Consider the following 25,731-nt stretch of genomic DNA (forward strand, 5'->3'; position numbering starts at 1 on the left):
ATTTAGTGAACTTAGCAAAAAAGCCAAGCAAAAAACAAGTGTGGGATTGCCCTTTTTTTGCAATTTCACCGCACTTGGAATTTTTTTCCTGTTTTCTAGTACACGACATGGTAAAACCAATGATGTCGTTCAAAAGTACAACTTGTCCCACAAAAAATAAGCCCTCACATGGCCAAATTGACGGGAAAATAAAAAAGTTATGGCTCTGGGAAGGAGGGGAGCGAAAAACTAACACGGAAAAATGAAAAATCCCACGGTCATGAAGGGGTTAAACTAAACATTATAAAGTATTAACGTAGAACATTTGTAAAAGTGCAAAATGGGTAGCATATAACACAGCCCACATAGTATATAGCACAGCCCCGTTGTATATAGCACAGCCACATAGTATATAACACAGCCCACATAGTATATAGCACAGCCACGTAGTATATAAGACAGCCCACGTAGTATATAGCACAGCCCACGTAGTATATAGCACAGCCCACGTAGTATATAGCACAGCCATGTAGTGTATAGCACAGCCACGTAATATATAACACAGCCCACATAGCATATAGCACAGCTATGTAGTATATAGCACAGCCCGCATCTCCCCCTCCCAACAATGGCCCCACAGTCCAGTACTCACTGTTATAGTAAAAAAAACATACTTCTCTCCTCTCCTTGTGCCCACAGTGCTCCCTGCTCCTGTCTCAGCGGCTGCACTGCTTGGCACACAGTGAGTGCGCGATGCCGTCATCACGCACCCACAGTGTCAGAGGCAGAGTGAGGAATGATGGGAGAGGGAACGTCAGCTGTCGTTCTCTCCTCCATCATTGCTTTGAACTGTACCGGCAGATGCTGGTATAGTTCAATGCTGCGGCGGAGGGGATTCGGTGCTGGTGGCAGGCGGGCCGCCCCTGCCTCACAGGGGCCCCATAGCGGCTGACTGATGTGCCGCTAGCTGAGGGCCCCTAGGGGAGCATGGGCCCTAGGCAGCTGCCTGCCCCTAACGATGCTCTGCCTGCAGGAGCCCCCCAGAGCCTCAGTGTACCATACTGTGAATGGTCCCCCCCATCTCTCCAGGGCCCCGGCACATGCCCGGGTGCTGACGTCGGCCCTGCATACAGGAACCACAATACTGATAGGATGCAGTCAGATGAGATGCAGTCAAATAAACATTTTCACCCAAGTACCTTATAGGTGACGTCTTCTCTGATTGAAGTCACTTCCATCATTTTTCGTCTCCTTAGCACAGACTCCGCAAACTGCCCTCTTCTCTGTCTTCAGCAGTGATTCCCAGCACCGTGCCCTTAAAAATGTAGTTATCATTATACAGCCCCATAAATAATGATATCTCCCATGCTGAGCACCAGAGTAAATAATTGCCTGTGCTTACGGCATAAAATATTCCTTCAAACTGCTCTTCTCCAAAATATCCTCCCTATATTGCCCCTCTCAAAAATATCCCTGGCACACTGCCCATCTGCAAAATATCTCCCCCAAATTGCCCTTCGGAAAAATATCCTCCCTGCACTGCCCCTCTGCAAAACATCCCTCCCCACATTGCTCCTCTACTACATATCCCTGAACACTGCCCCTCTGCAAATTATCCCCCTCCCCATTGACCCTTTGCTAAATATCCTACCCACATACCCATACTGCGCATCTGTAAAATATCCCCAGCTCATCGTTCCTCTGAATAAAGTATCCCCCTACCACCACCTCTCGCAAAACTATGCCCCATTTCTAAATTGTGACCCCCCCCCATTATTTGCCTTCACAGTATCATTAACCCCTCCTTCACCTCATCCTTAATGATAAGGCATTCAATCTTTGGCTCTTTGATGGAGCACTTGGCTACATCTTCTCCTCTGTGGTGCTTCGGTGTCAGTAGTGTGCTGACCCCATCACGTTGCTGCACTTCAGAGCCAGGATGATGGGCGCTGCAATGCTCCTGTCCCAGTGCCACAGTGTTCAAATGTATTTGTGTTTAAAAGACATGAATATATTTGAATATTAGAAGAAGGATCAAACCATACAGCTACACAGGCTGCAAAATATATTTGCCGTATGTTGTGCATGCCTGTACTAAGATGTTGAACCTGAACTGCTAAAAATTAAGTGCTATAAACCTATACTGCCAGCTCACAATCCTTCTTACCTAGCTATACTGTGCACTGCAAGGATTCATTGGTTATTAAGCCTATACAGGTGGGTACATGTGCCTTAGGGCTGAGCCAGACTGCCGTATAACTCGAGCAAGAATCGCATCGCATTGCACAGACTGGCCGGCACCTCTCCTGACCTAAGCAAGACAGCATGATGGATTACTATGCAGCTGTCAAGCTCAGGTCAGGAGAGAGGACAGACAGTATGAGGTTTACGATGCGATTCTCGCAGGAGAAATGCGGCAGTGAGTCTCTGCCCTTATGCTTACTCTCAGGCAAAGCCCATGGAGTGGGCATGGCCTCAATCCACACACACTTGTATTGAGCGAGGCCACACCCATTAGATGGCAGCACTCACTGGACGGCCGCATGACTAGGTGGGGTGTGGCTTCGCTCCATACAAGTCCACAACTACTAGATGGCTTCTGCCCGGAAGTATGCATAATGCATATGTACCCACCGGTCCCAGCTCATAAACGGACAAATTCTTGCAGCACAGTGTGTGAGCTGGGGTGGATTCATAAATCTGCAGTCACACAAACTGACCGCGAATATCGGTTTGGACCCCTTTAACCCCTTTCTGACCCTGCGCTGAGTCCACATCTTTTGCGGCACATGTCAGCTATTTTGAACAGCTGACATGTGCCTCTAACAGCCACGGGTGTAATCTTGATCCACCCGCGGCTGTTAACTACTTAAATGCCGCTGTCAAACTCTGACAGCAGCAATTTAACAAGCGCCTTCGGCAAGCGCGCCGGAAGTCCCGCCCATCAGCACCCGTATTACATGACATAGTCAGGATATCCATTGGTTTATGGACAGCTCCGAATATTGCCCAAATACCGCAGTTACTAAGATGACATTTTGTAAAAAAATTTCTGTGTACTTACTGCAGTCTGCCTACAAGACTTTTTTATTCAAAGTGACCTCACATCAAAAACCAAGATTAAAAGGATGGCCTTTGACAGGTGGCATTCCTTGCATGTGTCAATAACCAACGCGACCACCCCAGTAAGTGACCCATTCACTCTCACATCTATTACAACAGTTTAATAGACACTATAAATATACATCCAATATCCAGCCTTAACATGACTGCCTAGAAATATTCCAACTCAATTCTAATTATATTATATTAAATATTCCAACTCTATGACGTATGCTGCATCTACATTCTTTGCCCCTTTTTGACAGCTGGTACTGTACATATTTCAGTATAGCTTTACAGATCAATGCAAGTGGACATAGAGGGCATGAAACCACTCTTACTGTTATTAATAACAGTTATTATAGTTCTGCAAAATAATCAGTCATTAAGGTTTTTTCCCATGGAGGCTGCAGACCCATGTGCCTGCATTAATCGTCAGGATGTACCGGTACATCCATTTGCGGGTATGCACTTACTGTATTTTCCGGCGTATAAGACGACTTTTTAACCCCTGAAAATCATCTCAAACATCGTGGGTCGTCTTATACTCTGGGTACGGCGTGTGCAGGGAGCGGTCCTGTATGGTTTCCTGGGTCTGGAGGAGAGGAAAAAAATAAATGGGATATACTTACCCTCCGACTGCCCGCGGCTCTCAGCGGTGCAAGCGGCAGCCTCCATTCCTAAGGATGCATTGAGCGAAGGACCTTCGATGACGTCGCGGTTGTGTGACCGTGACGTCATCGAATGTCCTTAGCTCAATGCATCCTTAGGAACGGAGGCTGCCGCTTTCACCGCTGAGAGCCGCGGGCAGTCGGAGGGTAAGTATATCCTATATATATTTTTTTTGTATTTTTTTTTTTACATGAATATGGATCCCAGGGCCTGAAGGAGAGTTTCCTCTCCTCCAGACCCTGGGAACCATCCACACCGTACACGCCGTATGAGATGACTGGGCGTATAAGATGAGCCCGTCTTATACGGCAAGTATATCCCAAACTCCATATTTTATATGGAAAAGTTGGGGATTGTCTTATACGCCAAGTCGTCTTACACACCAGAAAATACGGTAATTTCAGTAAGGGGTTAAACACCATGCCATCAAGTGATCTTCACAAACTTTATAAATAAATAAATGAGAAGAAAATAGAAGTAATAAACTAACAACTACGTAATAATTATCTGGAACAGCAAAACTAACAAAGATTGAAATCGCATTGTTAATATCAATGTCCAAATTACGGAAGTGGTTTTCACAATAATCACATACTGCTATGCCAAGTGAGTATTATTAAATGTAAATCCACTATCTTTCTTACTGAGAACATTTGGAGCAGATATAGTAAGTTGGTAATTTTTTTGCATTTATTTTAAGACATTCCAAATGCAACCAATTTCTGCAACAACAACAAAAAACCATTTCATGCAGAGGGGTATAGTTTCCATGACAAGTTTTAGCTTCACATTTTGACCATGTGCTATGAGCATCCATAAAGGTAATTAAGTAATCCATCAAGGGTCTCTCAGACAGTTTAATGTTATGGGCCTTTTTTTTTAAAGACCGATGCAATTTACTAAAATTGACAGTCTGCTTTTTCCATCCTTTTTTGGAACAGCCGCATAATTTATGTTGCGCAATATTTACACCTATCCATACTCTTGCATGTTCACTAATTATATTAGTATAGCATTGTCCGGTAATGATAGTGTACGCATTTAGCATTGTGTAAACCCCACAATCATAGCTATTGCTTTGTTGCACAGCATCCTCACACAATAAGGTACTCCACTCAGTCATGTCACATTTTAAATTACCCAACTGGTAGCATGCTGCAGCAATTGAAACAAGATTTGAAATGTTTGTCTGAGCTCTTTCAAAGTTTTTGCATGAATCAAGTATTACAATTTCCTTTGTTTTAAATATAATCCTAAGCACCAGTGCTGACCAGTTCCATATACATCTGTATTAAAAGGAACTAGCAAAAGATCCTTATTAAGGGCATTGTTGTTTGCTAAGAAACTGTAGAATAAACTACTGCAGCCTCTCACAATGCTTTGGTAAATGTAAACTGGACACAACAATACTTTTTCTGTATACTTCAATTTACAAATAAAGTTCATAATGGCTTCCTCTATAGCTTCTCCACAGAGCCATGCAAATGGTTCAAGAGTTTCTTTAATCTCCTCCTTCAGATTTTCAATTAGCGCAAGGTCATCTTTTTTAGGCTCCACATTCCATGGTTCGCTAATCAAGTCAACTTTCATTGCCTTTTTTTTTGGTGTTGAATGTTTTGGGAGTAAATTTTTCCCAAAAAAGTCATTAGAAAATGAATCATTCACAGGCCCATTTGTATCATCTGCCTCAAAATTTCTTGGAGAACCAGTGGCATAATGAGAATCGGGAGCAGGTAAAATATCATAATCATAATCATCCAGCTTTGGCTTCTTTCTTCCAGATTTTTTGCTTCTGCCTCGCTTTCTTTTTAGAAGCAAACTTAATGAGTAGGTATGTTTGTCATTCCCATCATTTAGACCAACTGCCATTTCAGCTGCGATAATATGGTAGCATTTTCCTGTACTGTTACAAGAGCATGTTGGTTCTGGTGCAAGTTTGACCGCTTGTACTTTAGGACCCCTGAAGTCTCTAATTGTGAAAGTAGATGACTGTGCACAAAGTGAAACATGTCCAGAGTTAACAATCATTCTAGCAATTGATGTCTGTGTCAGTCTGAAATTTTTTCCTTTTTCCACAGTAAAAACAGAAGCTGGAACTTCTCCTTTTATAGCCTAAACAATTTTTTCTAGTTCATAAAATTTGGGAAAATCTACTTCACTGCAATGCTTAATTAAATAGGAAAATTGATCTTTCACATGGTATTTACCCATGTTACAATATGCTCGCTGAAATTCAAAAAGGTAAAAACACTGCATATGGTACATTGCAAGCACTAGTGCATCAACAGGTAATTCTTTCCAATCTGTTTGCTCTTTCACCATTTTGTTGAAGCTCTCACTTATATTGTTTGTTGCTGTGCGGTCTTTTCGAAATACAGCAAACTGTTCTGTAAAAAAATGTGTTGAGTGCTTTGGCAAAGCCATCTTGAATTGTTGATCAAAGTATGTTTTAAAGGCACTGCTCCACATTTTGCTGTAGTGTTCATATTTTTGATTGTAGTCCTCAATACAATTGCTGTTAATTAGCTGAATCATATGATCCCTAAGGACCTTCAGATCATCTTTTTTTCCACCATGATTCCGAATCCATAAAGCAACATCTCTTAATATATGGTTGGCACAGTGCACATTTTTTATTTGAGGAAAGTGTTTCTGCAGTGCTGTTATAATTCCGATTTCTCTATCAGTGACCAAAGGCACTAATGTCATATTTTTGCAGTGTAGCTGGCGGAGAATTTCAGTTAAAAAATATTCATGATCCCTCATAAATTTTTTTACATGAAGGAGGAATGCAACAGGGAATATAGGATCACTTACTAATGCTACATTTCTCATAACCAATGGAGACAGATAAAAATCTCCTATGTTAAAAGTTGTATCATATGATAATAATTGTGGCAAACTAGGATCTTGACAGGACATCTGAATAAGAGTGCATGCTTCTTTGATTATGTCTGGGTGACCAAATGATACTGTAAGTTGTGGAAATGTTTGAATTCTAATAAAAAATGAATCCAATTGATTGCATAGCTCAAACAAACAGAATATTTCATCATTACAGATTTTCTTCTCCTTCTTTAATTTGTAGCCCACATTTTGAACCTGTTTTAAATCACGTGGTAAAACCACAGGCATATGCAGTTTTTCAGTCTGCAACATATTGGCCAACAAACTGCTGTAGGTCTTTTTACTGTTCTTTGATATCATAATGTCTTTTTGAGCATCAGTGAACACTGTTTTCATTGTAGGAATGAAGGGTCGTTTTGACAACTTCTGATTACCATGGGCTGAGGGTCTATGTAGCTTTTCATCACCAAGATAGTGAATGACATATAATCTGTTCATCTCTGTTGATTCTCTGAGAAAATATACATGTTTCTTGAAGCCAGACAATGTTTGTTTTTTCACTCCATTTGGATCTTTAAGGTAGTAGTATTGTTTGATAATTGTAGGCAAATGTTTCATCTGTGAAGTCACATTAGAACCTTTGCAAACCCACCTGTACTGATCATACTTGAAGTCCATTTGATGTGCCCTTTCCGATGACTGAGCAGTACACATATACGTCTCCTCCTTTAGGCAATGCAGGGGCCATAGAAATAACTTTTGATTCATTTAGGTCTGTCTTGCTTAGAAGCTTGACAACTACATCAAATGCTAATTGCTCATGCACTCCAAAAATATATGGGATAATTGTAGGTGACATTTTTGAGAGTCCTCTGAACTAGTTTTTCAGGCTAGTATCTCTGTCAGCTCTTCCTCACTGCACAACCTTCAGAAAATTCTGACTCACACCTCTACACTTATACATTTACATGCTCATCACATGATACAGGAGAACAGAGGAACCAGTTAAAATGCACCAGATTTGAAAGTGGTTATAACAATGAATCACTCCCATTCAGGATACATGGGTGATAATTAAATCTCATTTAGCATTCCCTGCCCTGCATACGGTAGGAGTATGTGTGTCTTTAATCCTCTCTGCAAGGGGCCTCCCTTATATACAATATTACAAACAATTCAAAATCACAATTTCAGTAACCTTATTCCACACTTTCATAAGAATATAAAATGGGGCTAAGCAGAGAAGGATGTGAGAACCTCTGCACAACAAGGTGACTAATCCCAAGAGGCAACTAGAACTGGAAAAACACTGGATTAGGGAATTGTTAAGGTACCTTCACACGAAGCGACGCTGCAGCGATAGCGACAACGATGCTGATCGCTGCAGCGTCGCTGTTTGATCGCTGGGGAGCTGTCACACAGACCGCTCTCCAGCGACCAACGATGCCGAGGTCCCCGGGTAACCAGGGTAAACATCGGGTTGCTAAGCGCAGGGCCGCGCTTAGTAACCCGATGTTTACCCTGGTTACCAGCGTAAAAGTAAAAAAAACAAACAGTACATGCTCACCTGCGCGTCCCCCAGCGTCCGCTTCCTGACACTGACTGAGCTCCGGCCCTAACAGCACAGCGGTGACGTCACCGCTGTGCTTTCACTTTCACTTTAGGGCCGGCGCTCAGTCAGTGTCAGGAAGCAGAGGCTGGGGGACGCGCAGGTGAGCATGTACTGTTTGTTTTTTTTACTTTTACGCTGGTAACCAGGGTAAACATCGGGTTACTAAGCGCGGCCCTGCGCTTGGTAACCCGATGTTTACCCTGGTTACCAGTGTAAAACATCACTGGTATCGTTGCTTTTGCTTTCAAACACAACGATACACGGCGATCGGACGACCAAATAAAGTTCTGGACTTTATTCAGCGACCAGCGACATCACAGCAGGATCCTGATCGCTGCTGCGTGTCAAACGAAACGATATCGCTAGCGAGGACGCTGCAACGTCACGGATCGCTAGCGATGTCGTTTCGTGTGAAGGTACCTTTAGTGTTGTATCTTAAAAGGGCTAGGTGCCATTACTTTGGCCATTATACACAGGGGATAATTTGGCATGTCGTATTGTGTTTTTTCTTGCCAAACATGTTACATTTGAAGAGATATCAAGCTTAGGTAATATAATACACACCTGTTTATATGGGATATGTGTTCATTCTCCTATTCTCTACATATATTTCATGTTCATTCCCCACCTATCAGGCTCAGGGAATATTGTCATGATATGTACTTTTGCCCTGTCCTGCATTTGAATAATATGCCATTTGATGTATGTAACTGTTCTCTGGTTTCTATTAGCTGTAATATATGTATTTTCTTGTGCTGGGAGTCACCTGTAACAATGTCTCCTTCCCCCAATACTTGCAGCCCTAACCTATAATGTAATTAAGCTTTGTCAACACTAGTGAAGGAATAGCCATTCTTCCTCTCAGCAGGGGGCTAGTCAAATGTACATACGACCTAGACTAAGTGGAGCCGACCAGAATAGAATCTTCTGGTGGACTCAGCCATTGAATAGAAGGTGTGACCCCTACCCCCTTCAGGGGCGGATCCCAGGAGCTCAGACAGTCCATTCTTATTTTGAGATCAGATGTGTGTTGGAGACTGGAAGAGAAGGAGTGGGGATTCTTAGCTGAGGCAAGACCCCATGACCATCTGGGACTGTGGAAGCGAACGGGGCGAGAATTGAGTTGAGGACATATCTCGTCGTTCGTGGGATTGTTTTGAGATCCCTTGGACTCGTGTGGACTATTGTTTTGTTAGCTGGCACAAGGATTATCGGTAGGTGCCCCCGAACCGGTTCCGTTGGACTAATTGTGGACTCTCTAGATCTACCTGCATGTGTTGTTCCAGCGTTCTTGATAATAAATCTGTTGAATCATCCCTTGGCCTGTTGTCCCTTCTTGCTCTGCCGTACACCCCGTCACAGTTCACTCTCCTATTCTCTACATATATTTTATGTTCATTCCCCACCTATCACGCTCAGGGAATATAATATGCACCCATTTATATGGGATATGTGTTCATTCCCTTATTCTCTACATATATTTCATGGTCATTCCCCACCTATCACGCTCAGGGAATATAATATACACCTGTTTATATGGGATATGTGTTCATTCTCCTATTATCTACATATATTTCATGTTCATTCCCCACCTATCAGGCTCAGGGAATATAATATACACCTGTTTATATGGGATATGTGTTCATTCTCCTATTCTCTACATATATTTCATGTTCATTCCCCACCTATCAGGCTCAGGGAATATAATATACACCTGTTTATATGGGATATGTGTTCATTCCCCTATTATCTACATATATTTCATCTTCATTCCCACCTATCAGGCACTGGGAATATAATATACACCTGTTTATATGGGATATGTGTTCATTCCTATCTTCTCTACATATATTTCATGTTCATTCCCCACCTATCAGGCTCAGGGAATATAGTATACACCTGTTTATATGGGATATGTGTTCATTCCTCTATTCTCTACATATATTTCATGTTCATTCCCCACCTATCAGGCACAGGGAAAATAATATACACCTGTTTATATGGGATATGTGTTCATTCCTCTATTCTCTACATATATTTCATGTTCATTCCCCACCTATCAGGCTCAGGGAATATAATGTACACCTGTTTATATGGGATATGTGTTCATTCCCCTATTCTCTACATATATTTCATGTTCATTCCCCACCTATCACGCTCAGGGAATATAATATGCACCTGTTTATATGGGATATGTGTTCATTCTCCTATTCTCTACATATATTTCATGTTCATTCCCCACCTATCATGCATAGGGAATATAATATACACCTGTTTATATGGGATATGTGTTCATTCCTCTATTCTCTACATATATTTAATGTTCATTCCCCACCTGTCAGGCTCAGGGAATATAATATACACCTGTTTATATGGGATATGTGTTCATTCTCCTATTCTCTACATATATTTCATGTTCATTCCCCACCTATCACGCTCAGGGAATATAATATATACCTGTATATATGGGATATGTGTTCATTCCTCTATTATTTACATATATTTCATCTTCATTCCCCACCTATCAGGCTCAGGGAATATAATATACACCTGTTTATATGGGATATGTGTTCATTCCTCTATTCTCTACATATATTTCATGTTCATTCCCCACCTATCATGCATAGAGAATATAATATACACCTGTTTATATGGGATATGTGTTCATTCCTCAATTCTCTACATATATTTCATGTTCATTCCCCACCTATCAGGCACAGGGAATATAATATACACCTGTTTATATGGGATTTTTGTTCATTCCCCTATTCTCTACATATATTCCATGTTCATTCCCCACCTATCAGGCACAGGGAATATAATATACACCTGTTTATATGGGATATGTGTTCATTACTCTATTATCTACATATATTTCATGTTCATTCCCCACCTATCATGCATAGGGAATATAATATACACCTGTTTATATGGGATATGTGTTCATTCCTCTATTCTCTACATATATTTCATGTTCATTCCCCACCTATCATGCACAGGGAATATAATATACACCTGTTTATATGGGATATGTGTTCATTCCTCTCTTCTCTACATATATTTCATGTTCATTCCCCACCTATCAGGCACAGGGAATATAATATACACCTGTTTATATGGGATATGTGTTCATTCCTCTATTCTCTACATATATTTCATGTTCATTCCCCACCTATCATGCATAGGGAATATAATATACACCTGTTTATATGGGATATGTGTTCATTCCTCTATTCTCTACATATATTTCATGTTCATTCCCCACCTATCAGGCACAGGGAATATAATATACACCTGTTTATATGGGATTTTTGTTCATTCCCCTATTCTCTACATATATTCCATGTTCATTCCCCACCTATCAGGCACAGGGAATATAATATACACCTGTTTATATGGGATATGTGTTCATTACTCTATTCTCTACATATATTTCATGTTCATTCCCCACCTATCATGCATAGGGAATATAATATACACCTGTTTATATGGGATATGTGTTCATTCCTCTCTTCTCTACATATATTTCATGTTCATTCCCCACCTATCATGCATAGGGAATATAATATACACCTGTTTATATGGGATATGTGTTAATTCTCCTATTCTCTACATATATTTCATGTTCATTGCCCACCTATCAGGCACAGGGAATATAATATACACCTGTTTATATGGGATATGTGTTCATTCCTCTATTCTCTACATATATTTAATGTTCATTCCCCACCTATCAGGCTCAGGGAATATAATATACACCTGTTTATATGGGATATGTGTTCATTCTCCTATTCTCTACATATATTTCATGTTCATTCCCCACCTATCACGCTCAGGGAATATAATATATACCTGTATATATGGGATATGTGTTCATTCCTCTATTATTTACATATATTTCATCTTCATTCCCCACCTATCAGGCTCAGGGAATATAATATACACCTGTATATATGGGATATGTGTTCACTCTCCTATTCTCTACATATATTTTATGTTCATTCCCCACCTATCACGCTCAGGGAATATAATATGCACCTGTTTATATGGGATATGTGTTCATTCTCCTATTCTCTACATATATTTCATGTTCATTCCCCACCTATCATGCATAGGGAATATAATATACACCTGTTTATATGGGATATGTGTTCATTCCCCTATTATCTACATATATTTCATGTTCATTCCCAACCTATCATGCATAGGGAATATAATATGCACCTGTTTATATGGGATGTGTGTTCATTCCCCTATTCTCTAGATATATTTCATGTTCATTCCCCACCTATCAGGCTCAGAGAATATAGTATACACCTGTTTATATGGGATATGTGTTCATTCTCCTATTCTCTACATATATTTCATGTTCATTCCCCACCTATCAGGCACAGGGAATATAATATACACCTGTATATATGGGATATGTGTTCATTCCCCAATTCTCTACATATATTTCATCTTCATTCCCCACCTATCACGCTCAGGGAATATAATATGCACCTGTTTATATGGGATATGTGTTCATTCTCCTATTCTCTACATATATTTCATGTTCATTTCCCACCTATCATGCATAGGGAATATAATATACACCTGTTTATATGGGATATGTGTTCATTCTCCTATTATCTACATATATTTCATGTTCATTCCCCACCTATCACGCTCAGGGAATATAATATACACCTTTTTTTATGGGATATGTGTTCATTCCTCTATTCTCTACATATATTTCATGTTCATTCCCCACCTATCAGGCTCAGGGAATATAATGTACACCTGTTTATATGGGATATGTGTTCATTCCCCTATTCTCTACATATATTTCATGTTCATTCCCCACCTATCAGGCAGAGGGAAAATAATATACACCTGTTTATATAGGATATGTGTTCATTCCCCTATTCTCTAGATATATTTCATGTTCATTCCCCACCTATCAGGCACAGGGAAAATAATATACACCTGTTTATATGGGATATGTGTTCATTCCTCTATTCTCTACATATATTTCATGTTCATTCCCCACCTATCAGGCACAGGGAAAATAATATACACCTGTTTATATGGGATATGTGTTCATTCCTCTATTCTCTACATATATTTCATGTTCATTCCCCACCTATCATGCATAGGGAATATAATATACACCTGTTTATATGGGATATGTGTTCATTCCCCTATTCTCTACATATATTTCATGTTCATTCCCCACCTATCAGGCACAGGGAATATAATATACACCTGTTCATATGGGATATGTGTTCATTCCTCTATTCTCTACATATATTTTATGTTCATTCCCCACCTATCAGGCACAGGGAAAATAGTATACACCTGTTTATATGGGATATGTGTTCATTCCTCTATTCTCTACATATATTTCATGTTCATTCCCCACCTATCATGCATAGGGAATATAATATACACCTGTTTATATGGGATATGTGTTCATTCCCCTATTCTCTAGATATATTTCATGTTCATTCCCCACCTATCAGGCACAGGGAAAATAATATACACCTGTTTATATGGGATATGTGTTCATTCCTCTATTCTCTACATATATTTCATGTTCATTCCCCACCTATCATGCATAGGGAATATAATATACACCTGTTTATATGGGATATGTGTTCATTCCCCTATTCTCTACATATATTTCATGTTCATTCCCCACCTATCATGCATAGGGAATATAATATACACCTGTTTATATGGGATATGTGTTCATTCCCCTATTATCTACATATATTTCATGTTCATTCCCCACCTATCAGGCACAGGGAAAATAATATACACCTGTTTATATGGGATATGTGTTCATTCCTCTATTCTCTACATATATTTCATGTTCATTCCCCACCTATCATGCATAGGGAATATAATATACACCTGTTTATATGGGATATGTGTTCATTCCCCTATTCTCTACATATATTTCATGTTCATTCCCCACCTATCATGCATAGGGAATATAATATACACCTGTTTATATGGGATATGTGTTCATTCCTCTCTTCTCTACATATATTTCATGTTCATTCCCCACCTATCAGGCACAGGGAATATAATATATACCTGTTTATATGGGATATGTGTTCATTACTCTATTATCTACAAGTATTCCATCTTCATTCCCCACCCATATAGCACAGAAAATATAGTATACACCTGTTTATATGGAATCTATGTTGATTTCCTAATTGTCTACATATAATTCAAGTTCATTTCATCTACAAGATGCATAAGAAATCTGTAACACCTATCCATGTCTTTGGAGCTATAAGTTATTATGTTCATTCTTTTTATTTATTCCTTTTCTTCATTCTTTTTAGTATGTCCCCTCGGTGTGTTCCGCCAACCCTAACACCTTATACTCATTTTTGTCTGCTACCTGCACTTGATTTAAGAAACAATTTAAAAAACTTGCATTGAAATCTTTGAGTGTGCTATGAAATGTCTGTAAAAAAATAGTGAGTCATCCCAATTAGCCTACGCAAAACGTGCATTGGAGGGGCACATTCTAACACATCCATTATGGGTACACATTTCCCTTACTTATTTGTTCTATCTTCTTGACACTTTAGAAACACTGCCTGGGCAACATTATAGGTCAGACCTTCTCACTATTTCTATAGGTCTTTGACTTTGGGTCTCTAAAGTAATATATACTGCACTTACTTGCTTTGTATTTGAGTATTCCTTTAATATTGTTTTTTTCCATTAATTTGCAAGCAAATTGCCCACACATCAGAATTTTTTTTAATTATCTTTTATCTCTAGATCTAGCAATTACCTTCTTGGTTTCTTATCAACCTTGATTAAATGAGTACAAAAATTCAACAATATTCATACTACACTTGTAGATCGCAAAGCAACCTCATTCATTATCATGTGAATTGGATAGACATTAAGATATTTTTGGACATGCGACATGTATTGCCACCAAAGTTGCCCTGAAGCCACAGCCTTAGGGTATGTGCACACGGAGAAAGGAGCTCTGCGGATTTTTCCGCAGCGGATATTGGAAATCTGCAGGTAAGAGGCACTGCCTTTTACCTGCGGATTTACCACGGTTTTTATGCATTTTTTGTGTGGATTCCGCACAAAGAATTGACATGCTGAGGAATGTAACCCGCAGCATTTCCACGCTGTATTTTCCGCAGCATGGGCACAGTGGTTTCTGTTTTCCATAGGTTTACATGGTACTGTAAACACATGGAAAGCTGCTGCAGATCTGCTGTGGATCCGCAGCAAAATCCGCAACGTGTGCACATAGCCTTATGCTTTTAAAAAAGCCTCATTGTACCTATGCCGTATAATAAGGATGAAATGAAAGCCACACAGCAATGCACAAGTTGCATATAAACTGCCAATCACACAACAAACTTAAAATTGCACTTAAAATCAAGCTGCAAGTCTACAAAGTTCTTTGTAGCCGCCTAATCTCAGCAACTGCCAAATCTCAACAACCCAAACAAACAGTTGAAAACATAGAAAATGTGCTGAAATATACTATATTTCTTACCTAGATACATTCATGTCAGTTTGGGGTCGCTGAGTCTTCTCCACAGTCAATTTAGTAAAGATCCCAATTAGCACCATTATGGCAGCCACTCCACAAATTATGTACACAATCATGTTAGTCTTGTGTTTGTTGGGGATATCACTTGACTTGTTACCTCGGCCAGGTGGTTTTTCAGTGTCTGCCCAGTTTGGAGTGTCATAGTTGGAGCACATACTTTGGTCCAATCTTCCATGCTTGAACTGACAGCAGAAGCGGTACCCACAGGTTCCACAGCAGTACAAATAGCTGCTTGCATTGCAGTTAAAAGGTGGGTCCCATTGACCCATCACATCATAGTAGCCTCTGCACCTGTCAGGTTCTGAGAGTGACTCTGTAGGCAGTGGAGGTTTAGGGGTTCCTGGCATTGGCTTCTCAGCCATACCTGCTTTTGTGTTGGGGCTCCTTGCTTGCACCAATATTGGATATGGGAACATTAGACAGCATATGATAAGCCTCAGGAAACACTCCATCATAACAGGCTTCCTCTAGAGAACCCTTTTGCTGTCCTAAGAAACAGCACTTTGTACACTGCCGCTAGATGCAAAGTGATGGCAAGTTCACAGAAGCAGATAAGTAATGCAAGTGCTCTCCAGCAGCAGTGGAAACATGAACCAAAAATTACAAGGACAGGTCTTCTATTCAATGTCTCCAGAATTTAGTGCAAATAATAAGGATTCCATCTCATAGTTTGATCTCCATCAGGTCCTCATATTCTAATTTCTGTTTTTCTTTTTTTTTTAATCTGGAAACCCTCAGTCTCTTTAAGGTTCCGCTATTCAATCCTCTATGTGCTGTGAGGGAAAAAACTGCTCATAGATTGTGAGATTTATTTATCCATCCATGAGCATGGATAGATTGTATGCAGGAAGTTCCCTGGGTCTTAGTTGCCCCCTTATTCTGTTGTGAAATGCTGGCTTTCAGCCAGTAACTAGGGATTTAAGTGGTGACAACAAAGACAAATAGCACAATGATAAAAAAATGAAGTGTAGCAAAGAGTAACAAAACAATTACAGTATATGTAAAACAAAATTATGGGATCTAACAAGTTGCATCGGTTATATCAGTTTTTTAGGTTTTTTAAGTCAAAGAAATTGACCAAAAATTTCTTTGTTTCAGCACACTGAATCGATCTAATCTGAGTTGGTAAGAAATAAGAGGAATCACACAATCCAAAATACTCAACCTAGTTAGAGCCTTCAAGTGTCGTCAGTATAATTACAGACTTTTCTGGTCAAGGTGTGAGATCTGGGTAAGGCTGGTACTACACAGTAGCTGTCAGGGCGGCAACTCGCATGCCTCCTCAGTGCCCCTTTATTCACCATGCTGCATCTGCTTGTAGCATTTATTTAGCCTTAGGGGGGGCTTGGTTTGTCTCTGCTGGAATTTAACCCTGCTTGATCCTGCAGAGATCACCACCTACCACTGCCCACTTTAACGTTGGTTTCTATGCTGTTGGCATCGTTCATGCTTTCTTCCTTGTTCCCCTTACCATTACAGACCCAAAATGTTTAACATTCCTGTCTGAGCTCTATGCTCTTGACTAGGGATGAGCAAATAAGTTCGAAAAATGATCACCAAACATAAATTTGGCACAAATATGGCACATTTGGATTTGTGATCGAAAACACGAGCACATTTTCTTAAAATTGGTAACATTTGGTAAAAGTGTGGGAAAATATTTGCGTTGCCACTAAAGTATTTTTAGCACTTTGGCTAGGAAAGTGGTGGTGTATGATGTGCGGGGGGCCCGTGTTTGATGATGTGAAGGGGTAGAGAAAGCTCAGAGGAGCGGCATGCTTGTAAACATTTTTTTTTCTAACTTTGAGTGCACATTGCGGCCAGCCAATCAGGGCGCAGAAAACATCCACAATATCCAGACATACAGTGCCTTGCGAAAGTATTTGGCTCCCTGGAATACTTTGATGGGAAGATGGATGGAGCCAAATACAGGACCATTTTTGAAGAAAACCTGTTGGAGTCTGCAAAAGACCTGAGACTGGGAAGGAGATTTGTCTTCCAACAAGACAATGATCCCAAACATAAAGCAAAATCCACAATGGAATGGTTCACAAATAAACATATCCAGGTATTAGAATGGCCAAGTCAAAGTCCAGACCTCAATCCAATCGAGAATCTGTGGAAAGAGCTGAAAACTGCTGTTCACAAACGATCTCCATCAAACCTCACTGAGCTCAAGCTGTTTGCCAAGGAAGAATGGGCAAGAATTTCAGTCTCTCGATGTACAAAACTGATAGAGACATACCCCAAGCGACTTGCAGCTGTAATCGCAGCAAAGATGGCGAAACAAACTATAGTAAGTTAACCCCTTTACCCCCAAGGGTGATTTGCACGTTAATGACCAGGCCAATTTTTACAATTCTGACCACTGTCCCTTTATGAGGTTATAACTCTGGAACGCTTCAACGGATCCAAGTGATTCTGACACTGATTTCTCATGACATATTGTACTTCATGATAGTTGTAAAATTTCTTTGATATTACCTGCATTTATTTGTGAAAAAAATGGAAATTTGGCGAAAATTTTGAAAATTTCGCAATTTTCCAACTTTGAATTTTTATGCCCTTAAATCACAGAGATATGTCAAGCAAAATACTTAATAAGTAATATTTCCCACATGTCTACTTTACATCAGCACAATTTTGGAACCAACATTTTTTTTTGTTAGGGAGTTATAAGGGTTAAAAGTTGACCAGAAATTGCTCATTTTTACAACACCATTTCTTTTTAGGGACCACATCTCATTTGAAGTCATTTTGAGGGGTCTATATGATAGAAAATACCCAAGTGTGACACCATTCTAAAAACTGCACCCCTCACGGTGCTCAAAACCACATTCAAGAAGTTTATTAACCCTTCATGTGTTTCACAGGAATTTTTAGAATGTTTAAATTGAACATTTAACTTTTTTCACACAAAATATATTTCAGCTCCAATTTGTTTTATTTTACCAAGGGTAACAGGAGAAAATAGATGAGGAAAGTTGTTGTACAATTTGTCCTGAGTACGCTGATACCCCATATGTGGGGGTAAACCACTGTTTGGGCGCATGGCAGAGCTTGGAAGGAAAGGAGCGCCATTTTACTTTTCAATGCAAAATTTACTGGAATTGAGATGGGACGCCATGTTGCGTTTGGAGAGCCCCTGATGTGCCTAAACATTGAAACCCCCACAAGTGACACCATTTTGGAAAGTAGACCCCCTAAGGAACTTATCTAGATGTGTGGTGAGCACTTTGACCCACCAAGTGCTTCACAAAAGTTTATAATGCAGAGCCGTAAAAATAAAAAATCATATTTTTTCACAAACATGATTATTTCACCCCCAATTTTTTATTTTCCCAAGGGTACGAGAAGAAATTGGACCACAAAAGTTGTTTTGCAATTTGTTCTGAGTACGCAGATACCCCATATGTGGGGGTAAACGACTATTTGGGCGCATGGCAGAGCTCGTAAGGGAAGGAGCGCCGTTTGAATTTTCAATGCAAAATTGACTGGAATTGAGATGGGACACCATGTCACGTTTGGAGAGCCCCTGATGTGCCTAAACATTAAAACCCCCAACAAGTGACACCACTTTGGAAAATAGACCCCTGTTGTGAAATTGGATTTTGGGCTCCCCCGGTGGCCACTGGTGGAATTGAACTGGTGTGCATCATCCCCTCTGTTCACCTGTTTCCATCAGGATGTGGGAGTCGCTATTTAGCCTTGCTCCTCTGTCACTTCCATGCCGGTCAACATTGTAATCAGAAGCCTTTCTGTGCATGTTCCTGCTGCTAGACAACTCCCAGCTAAGTTGGACTTTAGTCCTCGTTTGTTTTTGCATTTTGTTCCAGTTCACAGCTGTAGTTTCGTTTCTGTGTCTGGAAAGCTCTTGTGATCTGAAATTGCCACTCTGATGTTATGAGTTAATACTAGAGTCTTAAAGTAATTTCAGGATGGTGTTTTGATAGGGTTTTCAGCTGACCATGAAAGTGCCCTTTCTGTCTTCCTGCTATCTAGTAAGCGGACCTCAATTTTGCTAAACCTATTTTCATACTACGTTTGTCATTTTCATCTTTAATCACCGCCAATATATGTGGGGGCCTCTGTCTGCCTTTCGGGGAAATTTCTCTAGAGGTGAGCCAGGACTATATTTTCCTCTGCCAGGATTAGTTAGTCCTCCGGCTGGTGCTGGGCGTCTAGGGATAAAAACGTAGGCAACGCTACCCGGCTACTGTTAGTTGTGCGGCAGGTTTAGTTCATGGTCAGTTTAGTTTCCATCCTTCCAAGAGCTAGTTCTTATGTTTGCTGGGCTATGTTCTCTTGCCATTGAGAACCATAACAGTTTGACCGGCCCAAAAAGGGTTAAATTAATTGACAGAGAAAGGAGAGAAAAGAGAAGTCTGCTGAAGTTTTTTTTTTTTTTCCTTCAGTTCTGAGTGTGCTTGTAATTGAATCTCTTGCAAGTCTGCCTATATTGCAGCCTTTCTCTCTCTCTCTCCTTCTAATCCTGGAATGGCTCTGTGTTCACCTGTTTAAAATGGATATCCAGAGTTTAGCTGCAGGTTTGAATAATCTCACCACGAAAGTTCAAAATTTACAAGATTTTGTTGTTCATGTTCCTATATCTGAACCTAGAATTCCTTTGCCTGAATTTTTCTCGGGGAATAGATCTTGCTTTCAAAATTTAAAAAATAATTGCAAGTTGTTTTTGTCCCTGAAATCTCGCTCTGCTGGAGATCCTGCACAGCAGGTCAGGATTGTGATTTCCTTGCTCCGGGGCGACCCTCAAGATTGGGCTTTTGCATTGGCTCCAGGGGATCCTGCGTTGCTCAATGTGGATGCGTTTTTTCTGGCCTTGGGGTTGCTTTATGAGGAACCTCAGTTAGAGCTTCAGGCGGAAAAGGCCTTGATGTCCCTATCTCAGGGGCAAGACGAAGCTGAAATATACTGCCAGAAATTCCGTAAATGGGCTGTGCTTACTCAGTGGAATGAGTGCGCCCTGGCGGCGAATTTCAGAGAGGGTCTCTCTGATGCCATTAAGGATGTTATGGTGGGGTTCCCTGTGCCTGCGGGTCTGAATGAGTCCATGACAATGGCTATCCAGATCGATAGGCGTCTGCAGGAGCGGCAAACCTGTGCACCATTTGGCGGTGTCTACTGAGAAGACGCCAGAGAATATGCAATGTGATAGAATTCTGTCCAGAAGTGAACGGCAGAATTTTAGACGAAAAAATGGGTTGTGCTTCTATTGCGGTGATTCAACTCATGTTATATCAGCATGCTCTAAGCGTACTAAGAAGCTTGATAAGTCTGTTTCAATTGGCACTTTGCAGTCTAAGTTTATTCTATCTGTGACCCTGATTTGTTCTTTATCATCTATTTCCGCGGACGCCTATGTCGACTCTGGCGCCGCTTTGAGTCTTATGGATTGGTCCTTTGCCAAACGCTGTGGGTATGATTTAGAGCCTCTTGAAACTCCTATACCCCTGAAGGGGATTGACTCCACCCCATTGGCTAGTAATAAACCACAATACTGGACACAAGTAACTATGCGGATTAATCCGGATCACCAGGAGATTATTCGCTTTCTTGTGCTGTATAACCTACATGATGTGTTGGTGCTTGGATTGCCATGGCTGCAATCTCATAACCCAGTCCTTGACTGGAAAGCTATGTCTGTGTTAAGCTGGGGATGTAAGGGGACGCATGGGGACGTACCTTTGGTTTCCATTTCATCATCTATTCCCTCTGAGATTCCTGAATTCTTGACTGAATATCGTGACGTTTTTGAAGAACCTAAGCTTGGTTCATTACCTCCGCACCGGGAGTGCGATTGTGCCATAGATTTGATTCCGGGTAGTAAATACCCTAAGGGTCGTTTATTTAATCTGTCTGTGCCTGAACATGCTGCTATGCGAGAATATATAAAGGAGTCCTTGGAAAAGGGACATATTCGTCCTTCGTCATCTCCCTTAGGAGCCGGTTTTTTCTTTGTGGCTAAGAAAGATGGCTCTTTGAGGCCGTGTATTGATTATCGGCTTTTGAATAAAATCACGGTTAAATATCAATATCCGTTGCCACTGCTGACTGATTTGTTTGCTCGCATAAAGGGGGCCAAGTGGTTCTCTAAGATAGATCTCCGTGGGGCGTATAATTTGGTGCGAATTAAGCAGGGGGATGAGTGGAAAACCGCATTTAATACGCCCGAGGGCCACTTTGAGTATTTGGTGATGCCTTTTGGTCTTTCAAATGCCCCTTCAGTCTTTCAGTCCTTTATGCATGACATTTTCCGTGATTATTTGGATAAATTTATGATTGTGTATCTGGATGATATTTTGATTTTTTCGGATGACTGGGACTCTCATGTCCAGCAGGTCAGGAGGGTTTTTCAGGTTTTGCGGTCTAATTCCTTGTGTGTGAAGGGTTCTAAGTGCGTTTTTGGGGTTCAAAAGATTTCCTTTTTGGGATATATTTTTTCCCCCTCTTCCATCGAGATGGATCCTGTCAAGGTTCAGGCTATTTGTGATTGGACGCAACCCTCTTCTCTTAAGAGTCTTCAGAAATTTTTGGGCTTTGCTAACTTTTATCGTCGATTTATTGCTGGTTTTTCTGATGTTGTTAAACCATTGACTGATTTGACTAAGAAGGGTGCTGATGTTGCTGATTGGTCCCCTGCTGCTGTGGAGGCCTTTCGGGAGCTTAAGCGCCGCTTTTCTTCCGCCCCTGTGTTGCGTCAGCCTGATGTTGCTCTTCCTTTTCAGGTTGAGGTCGACGCTTCTGAAATCGGAGCTGGGGCGGTTTTGTCGCAGAGAAGTTCCGATTGCTCCGTGATGAGACCTTGTGCCTTTTTTTCGCGTAAATTTTCGCCCGCCGAGCGGAATTATGATGTTGGGAATCGGGAGCTTTTGGCCATGAAGTGGGCTTTTGAGGAGTGGCGTCATTGGCTTGAGGGGGCTAGACATCAGGTGGTGGTATTGACTGACCACAAAAATCTAATTTATCTTGAGTCCGCCAGACGCCTGAATCCTAGACAGGCGCGCTGGTCGTTGTTTTTCTCTCGGTTTAATTTTGTGGTGTCCTACCTGCCGGGTTCTAAGAATGTTAAGGCGGATGCCCTTTCTAGGAGTTTTGAGCCTGACTCCCCTGGTAATTCTGAACCTACAGGTATCCTTAAGGATGGAGTGATATTGTCTGCCGTTTCTCCAGACCTGCGGCGGGCCTTGCAGGAGTTTCAGGCGGATAGACCTGATCGTTGCCCACCTGGTAGACTGTTTGTTCCTGATGATTGGACCAGTGAAGTCATTTCTGAGGTTCATTCTTCTGCGTTGGCAGGTCATCCTGGAATCTTTGGTACCAGGGATTTGGTGGCAAGGTCCTTCTGGTGGCCTTCCCTGTCTCGAGATGTGCGAGGCTTTGTGCAGTCTTGTGACGTTTGTGCTCGGGCCAAGCCTTGTTGTTCTCGGGCTAGTGGATTGTTGTTGCCCTTGCCTATCCCGAAGAGGCCTTGGACGCACATCTCGATGGATTTTATTTCGGATCTTCCTGTTTCTCAGAAGATGTCTGTCATCTGGGTGGTGTGTGACCGTTTCTCTAAGATGGTCCATTTGGTTCCCCTGCCTAAGTTGCCTTCTTCTTCCGAGTTGGTTCCTCTGTTTTTTCAAAATGTGGTCCGTTTGCATGGTATTCCGGAGAATATCGTTTCTGACAGAGGAACCCAATTCGTGTCTAGATTTTGGCGAGCATTCTGTGCTAGGATGGGCATAGATTTGTCTTTCTCGTCTGCTTTCCATCCTCAGACTAATGGCCAGACCGAGCGGACGAATCAGACCTTGGAGACATATTTGAGGTGTTTTGTGTCTGCAGATCAGGATGATTGGGTTGCTTTTTTGCCTTTAGCGGAGTTTGCCCTCAATAATCGGGCCAGCTCTGCCACCTTGGTGTCTCCTTTTTTCTGTAATTCGGGGTTTCATCCTCGATTTTCTTCTGGTCAGGTGGAATCTTCGGATTGTCCTGGAGTGGATGCTGTGGTGGAGAGGTTGCATCAGATTTGGGGGCAGGTAGTGGACAATTTGAAGTTGTCCCAGGAGAAGACTCAGCTTTTTGCCAACCGCCGGCGTCGGGTTGGTCCTCGGCTTTGTGTTGGGGACTTGGTGTGGTTGTCTTCTCGTTTTATCCCTATGAGGGTTTCTTCTCCTAAGTTTAAGCCTCGGTTCATCGGCCCGTACAAGATATTGGAGATTCTTAACCCTGTGTCCTTCCGTTTGGACCTCCCTGCATCTTTTTCTATTCATAATGTTTTTCATCGGTCATTATTGTGCAGGTATGAGGTACCGGTTGTGCCTTCCGTTGAGCCTCCTGCTCCGGTGTTGGTTGAGGGCGAGTTGGAGTACGTTGTGGAAAAAATCTTGGACTCCCGTGTTTCCAGACGGAAACTCCAGTATCTGGTCAAATGGAAGGGATACGGTCAGGAGGATAATTCTTGGGTGACTGCCTCTGATGTTCATGCCTCCGATCTGGTCCGTGCCTTTCATAGGGCTCATCCTGATCGCCCTGGTGGTTCTGGTGAGGGTTCGGTGCCCCCTCCTTGAGGGGGGGGGTACTGTTGTGAAATTGGATTTTGGGCTCCCCCGGTGGCCACTGGTGGAATTGAACTGGTGTGCATCATCCCCTCTGTTCACCTGTTTCCATCAGGATGTGGGAGTCGCTATTTAGCCTTGCTCCTCTGTCACTTCCATGCCGGTCAACATTGTAATCAGAAGCCTTTCTGTGCATGTTCCTGCTGCTAGACAACTCCCAGCTAAGTTGGACTTTAGTCCTCGTTTGTTTTTGCATTTTGTTCCAGTTCACAGCTGTAGTTTCGTTTCTGTGTCTGGAAAGCTCTTGTGATCTGAAATTGCCACTCTGATGTTATGAGTTAATACTAGAGTCTTAAAGTAATTTCAGGATGGTGTTTTGATAGGGTTTTCAGCTGACCATGAAAGTGCCCTTTCTGTCTTCCTGCTATCTAGTAAGCGGACCTCAATTTTGCTAAACCTATTTTCATACTGCGTTTGTCATTTTCATCTTTAATCACCGCCAATATATGTGGGGGCCTCTGTCTGCCTTTCGGGGAAATTTCTCTAGAGGTGAGCCAGGACTATATTTTCCTCTGCCAGGATTAGTTAGTCCTCCGGCTGGTGCTGGGCGTCTAGGGATAAAAACGTAGGCAACGCTACCCGGCTACTGTTAGTTGTGCGGCAGGTTTAGTTCATGGTCAGTTTAGTTTCCATCCTTCCAAGAGCTAGTTCTTATGTTTGCTGGGCTATGTTCTCTTGCCATTGAGAACCATAACAGACCCCCTAAGGAACTTATCTAGATGTGTTTTGAGAGCTTTGAACCCCCCAGTGTTTCACTACAGTTTATAACGCAGAGCCGTGAAAATATATATTTTTTTCCCACAAAAATGATTTTTTAGCCCCCAGTTTTGTATTTTCACAAGGGTAACAGGATAAATTGGACCCCAATAGTTGTTGTGCAATTTGTCCTGAATACGCTAATACCCCATATGTGGGGGGGAACCACTGTTTGGGCACATGGCAGAGCTCGGAAGGGAAGGAGCGCCATTTGGAATGCAGACTTAGATGGATTGGTCTGCAGGTGTCACGTTGCATTTGCAGAGCCCCTGATGTACCCAAACAGTACAAACCCCCCACAAGTGACCCCATATTGGAAACTAGACCTCCCAAGGAACTTATCTAGATGTGTTGTGAGATCTTTGAACCCCCAAGTGTTTCACTACAGTTTATAATGCAGAGCCGTGAAAATAAAAATTCCTTTTTTTTCACAAAAATGATTATTTTAGCCCCCAGTTTTGTATTTTCCCAAGGGTAACAGGAGAAATTGGACCCCCAATGTTGTTGCTCAATTTGTCCTGAGTACGCTGATACCCCGTATGTGGGGGGAA

The 25,731-nt window shown here is 41.5% G+C and overlaps 1 protein-coding gene across 1 annotated transcript in view; it reads right to left on the minus strand.

Moving 5' to 3' along the window:
* The window catches only part of LOC143788827 (protein shisa-9-like), a 1,202,698-nt gene extending 1,186,443 nt beyond the window's left edge, over positions 1 to 16,255 (minus strand). Inside the window, exon 1 of the mRNA XM_077278733.1 lies at positions 15,747 to 16,255. Within this exon, the coding sequence (XP_077134848.1) occupies positions 15,747 to 16,255 (509 nt within the window). The remainder of the gene's footprint in view (positions 1 to 15,746) is intronic.
* Between the last annotated feature and the right edge of the window lie 9,476 nt (positions 16,256 to 25,731).

The sequence above is a fragment of the Ranitomeya variabilis genome, chromosome 8 (genome assembly GCF_051348905.1).
Source record: "Ranitomeya variabilis isolate aRanVar5 chromosome 8, aRanVar5.hap1, whole genome shotgun sequence".
NCBI classification, from domain to species: Eukaryota; Metazoa; Chordata; class Amphibia; order Anura; family Dendrobatidae; genus Ranitomeya; species Ranitomeya variabilis.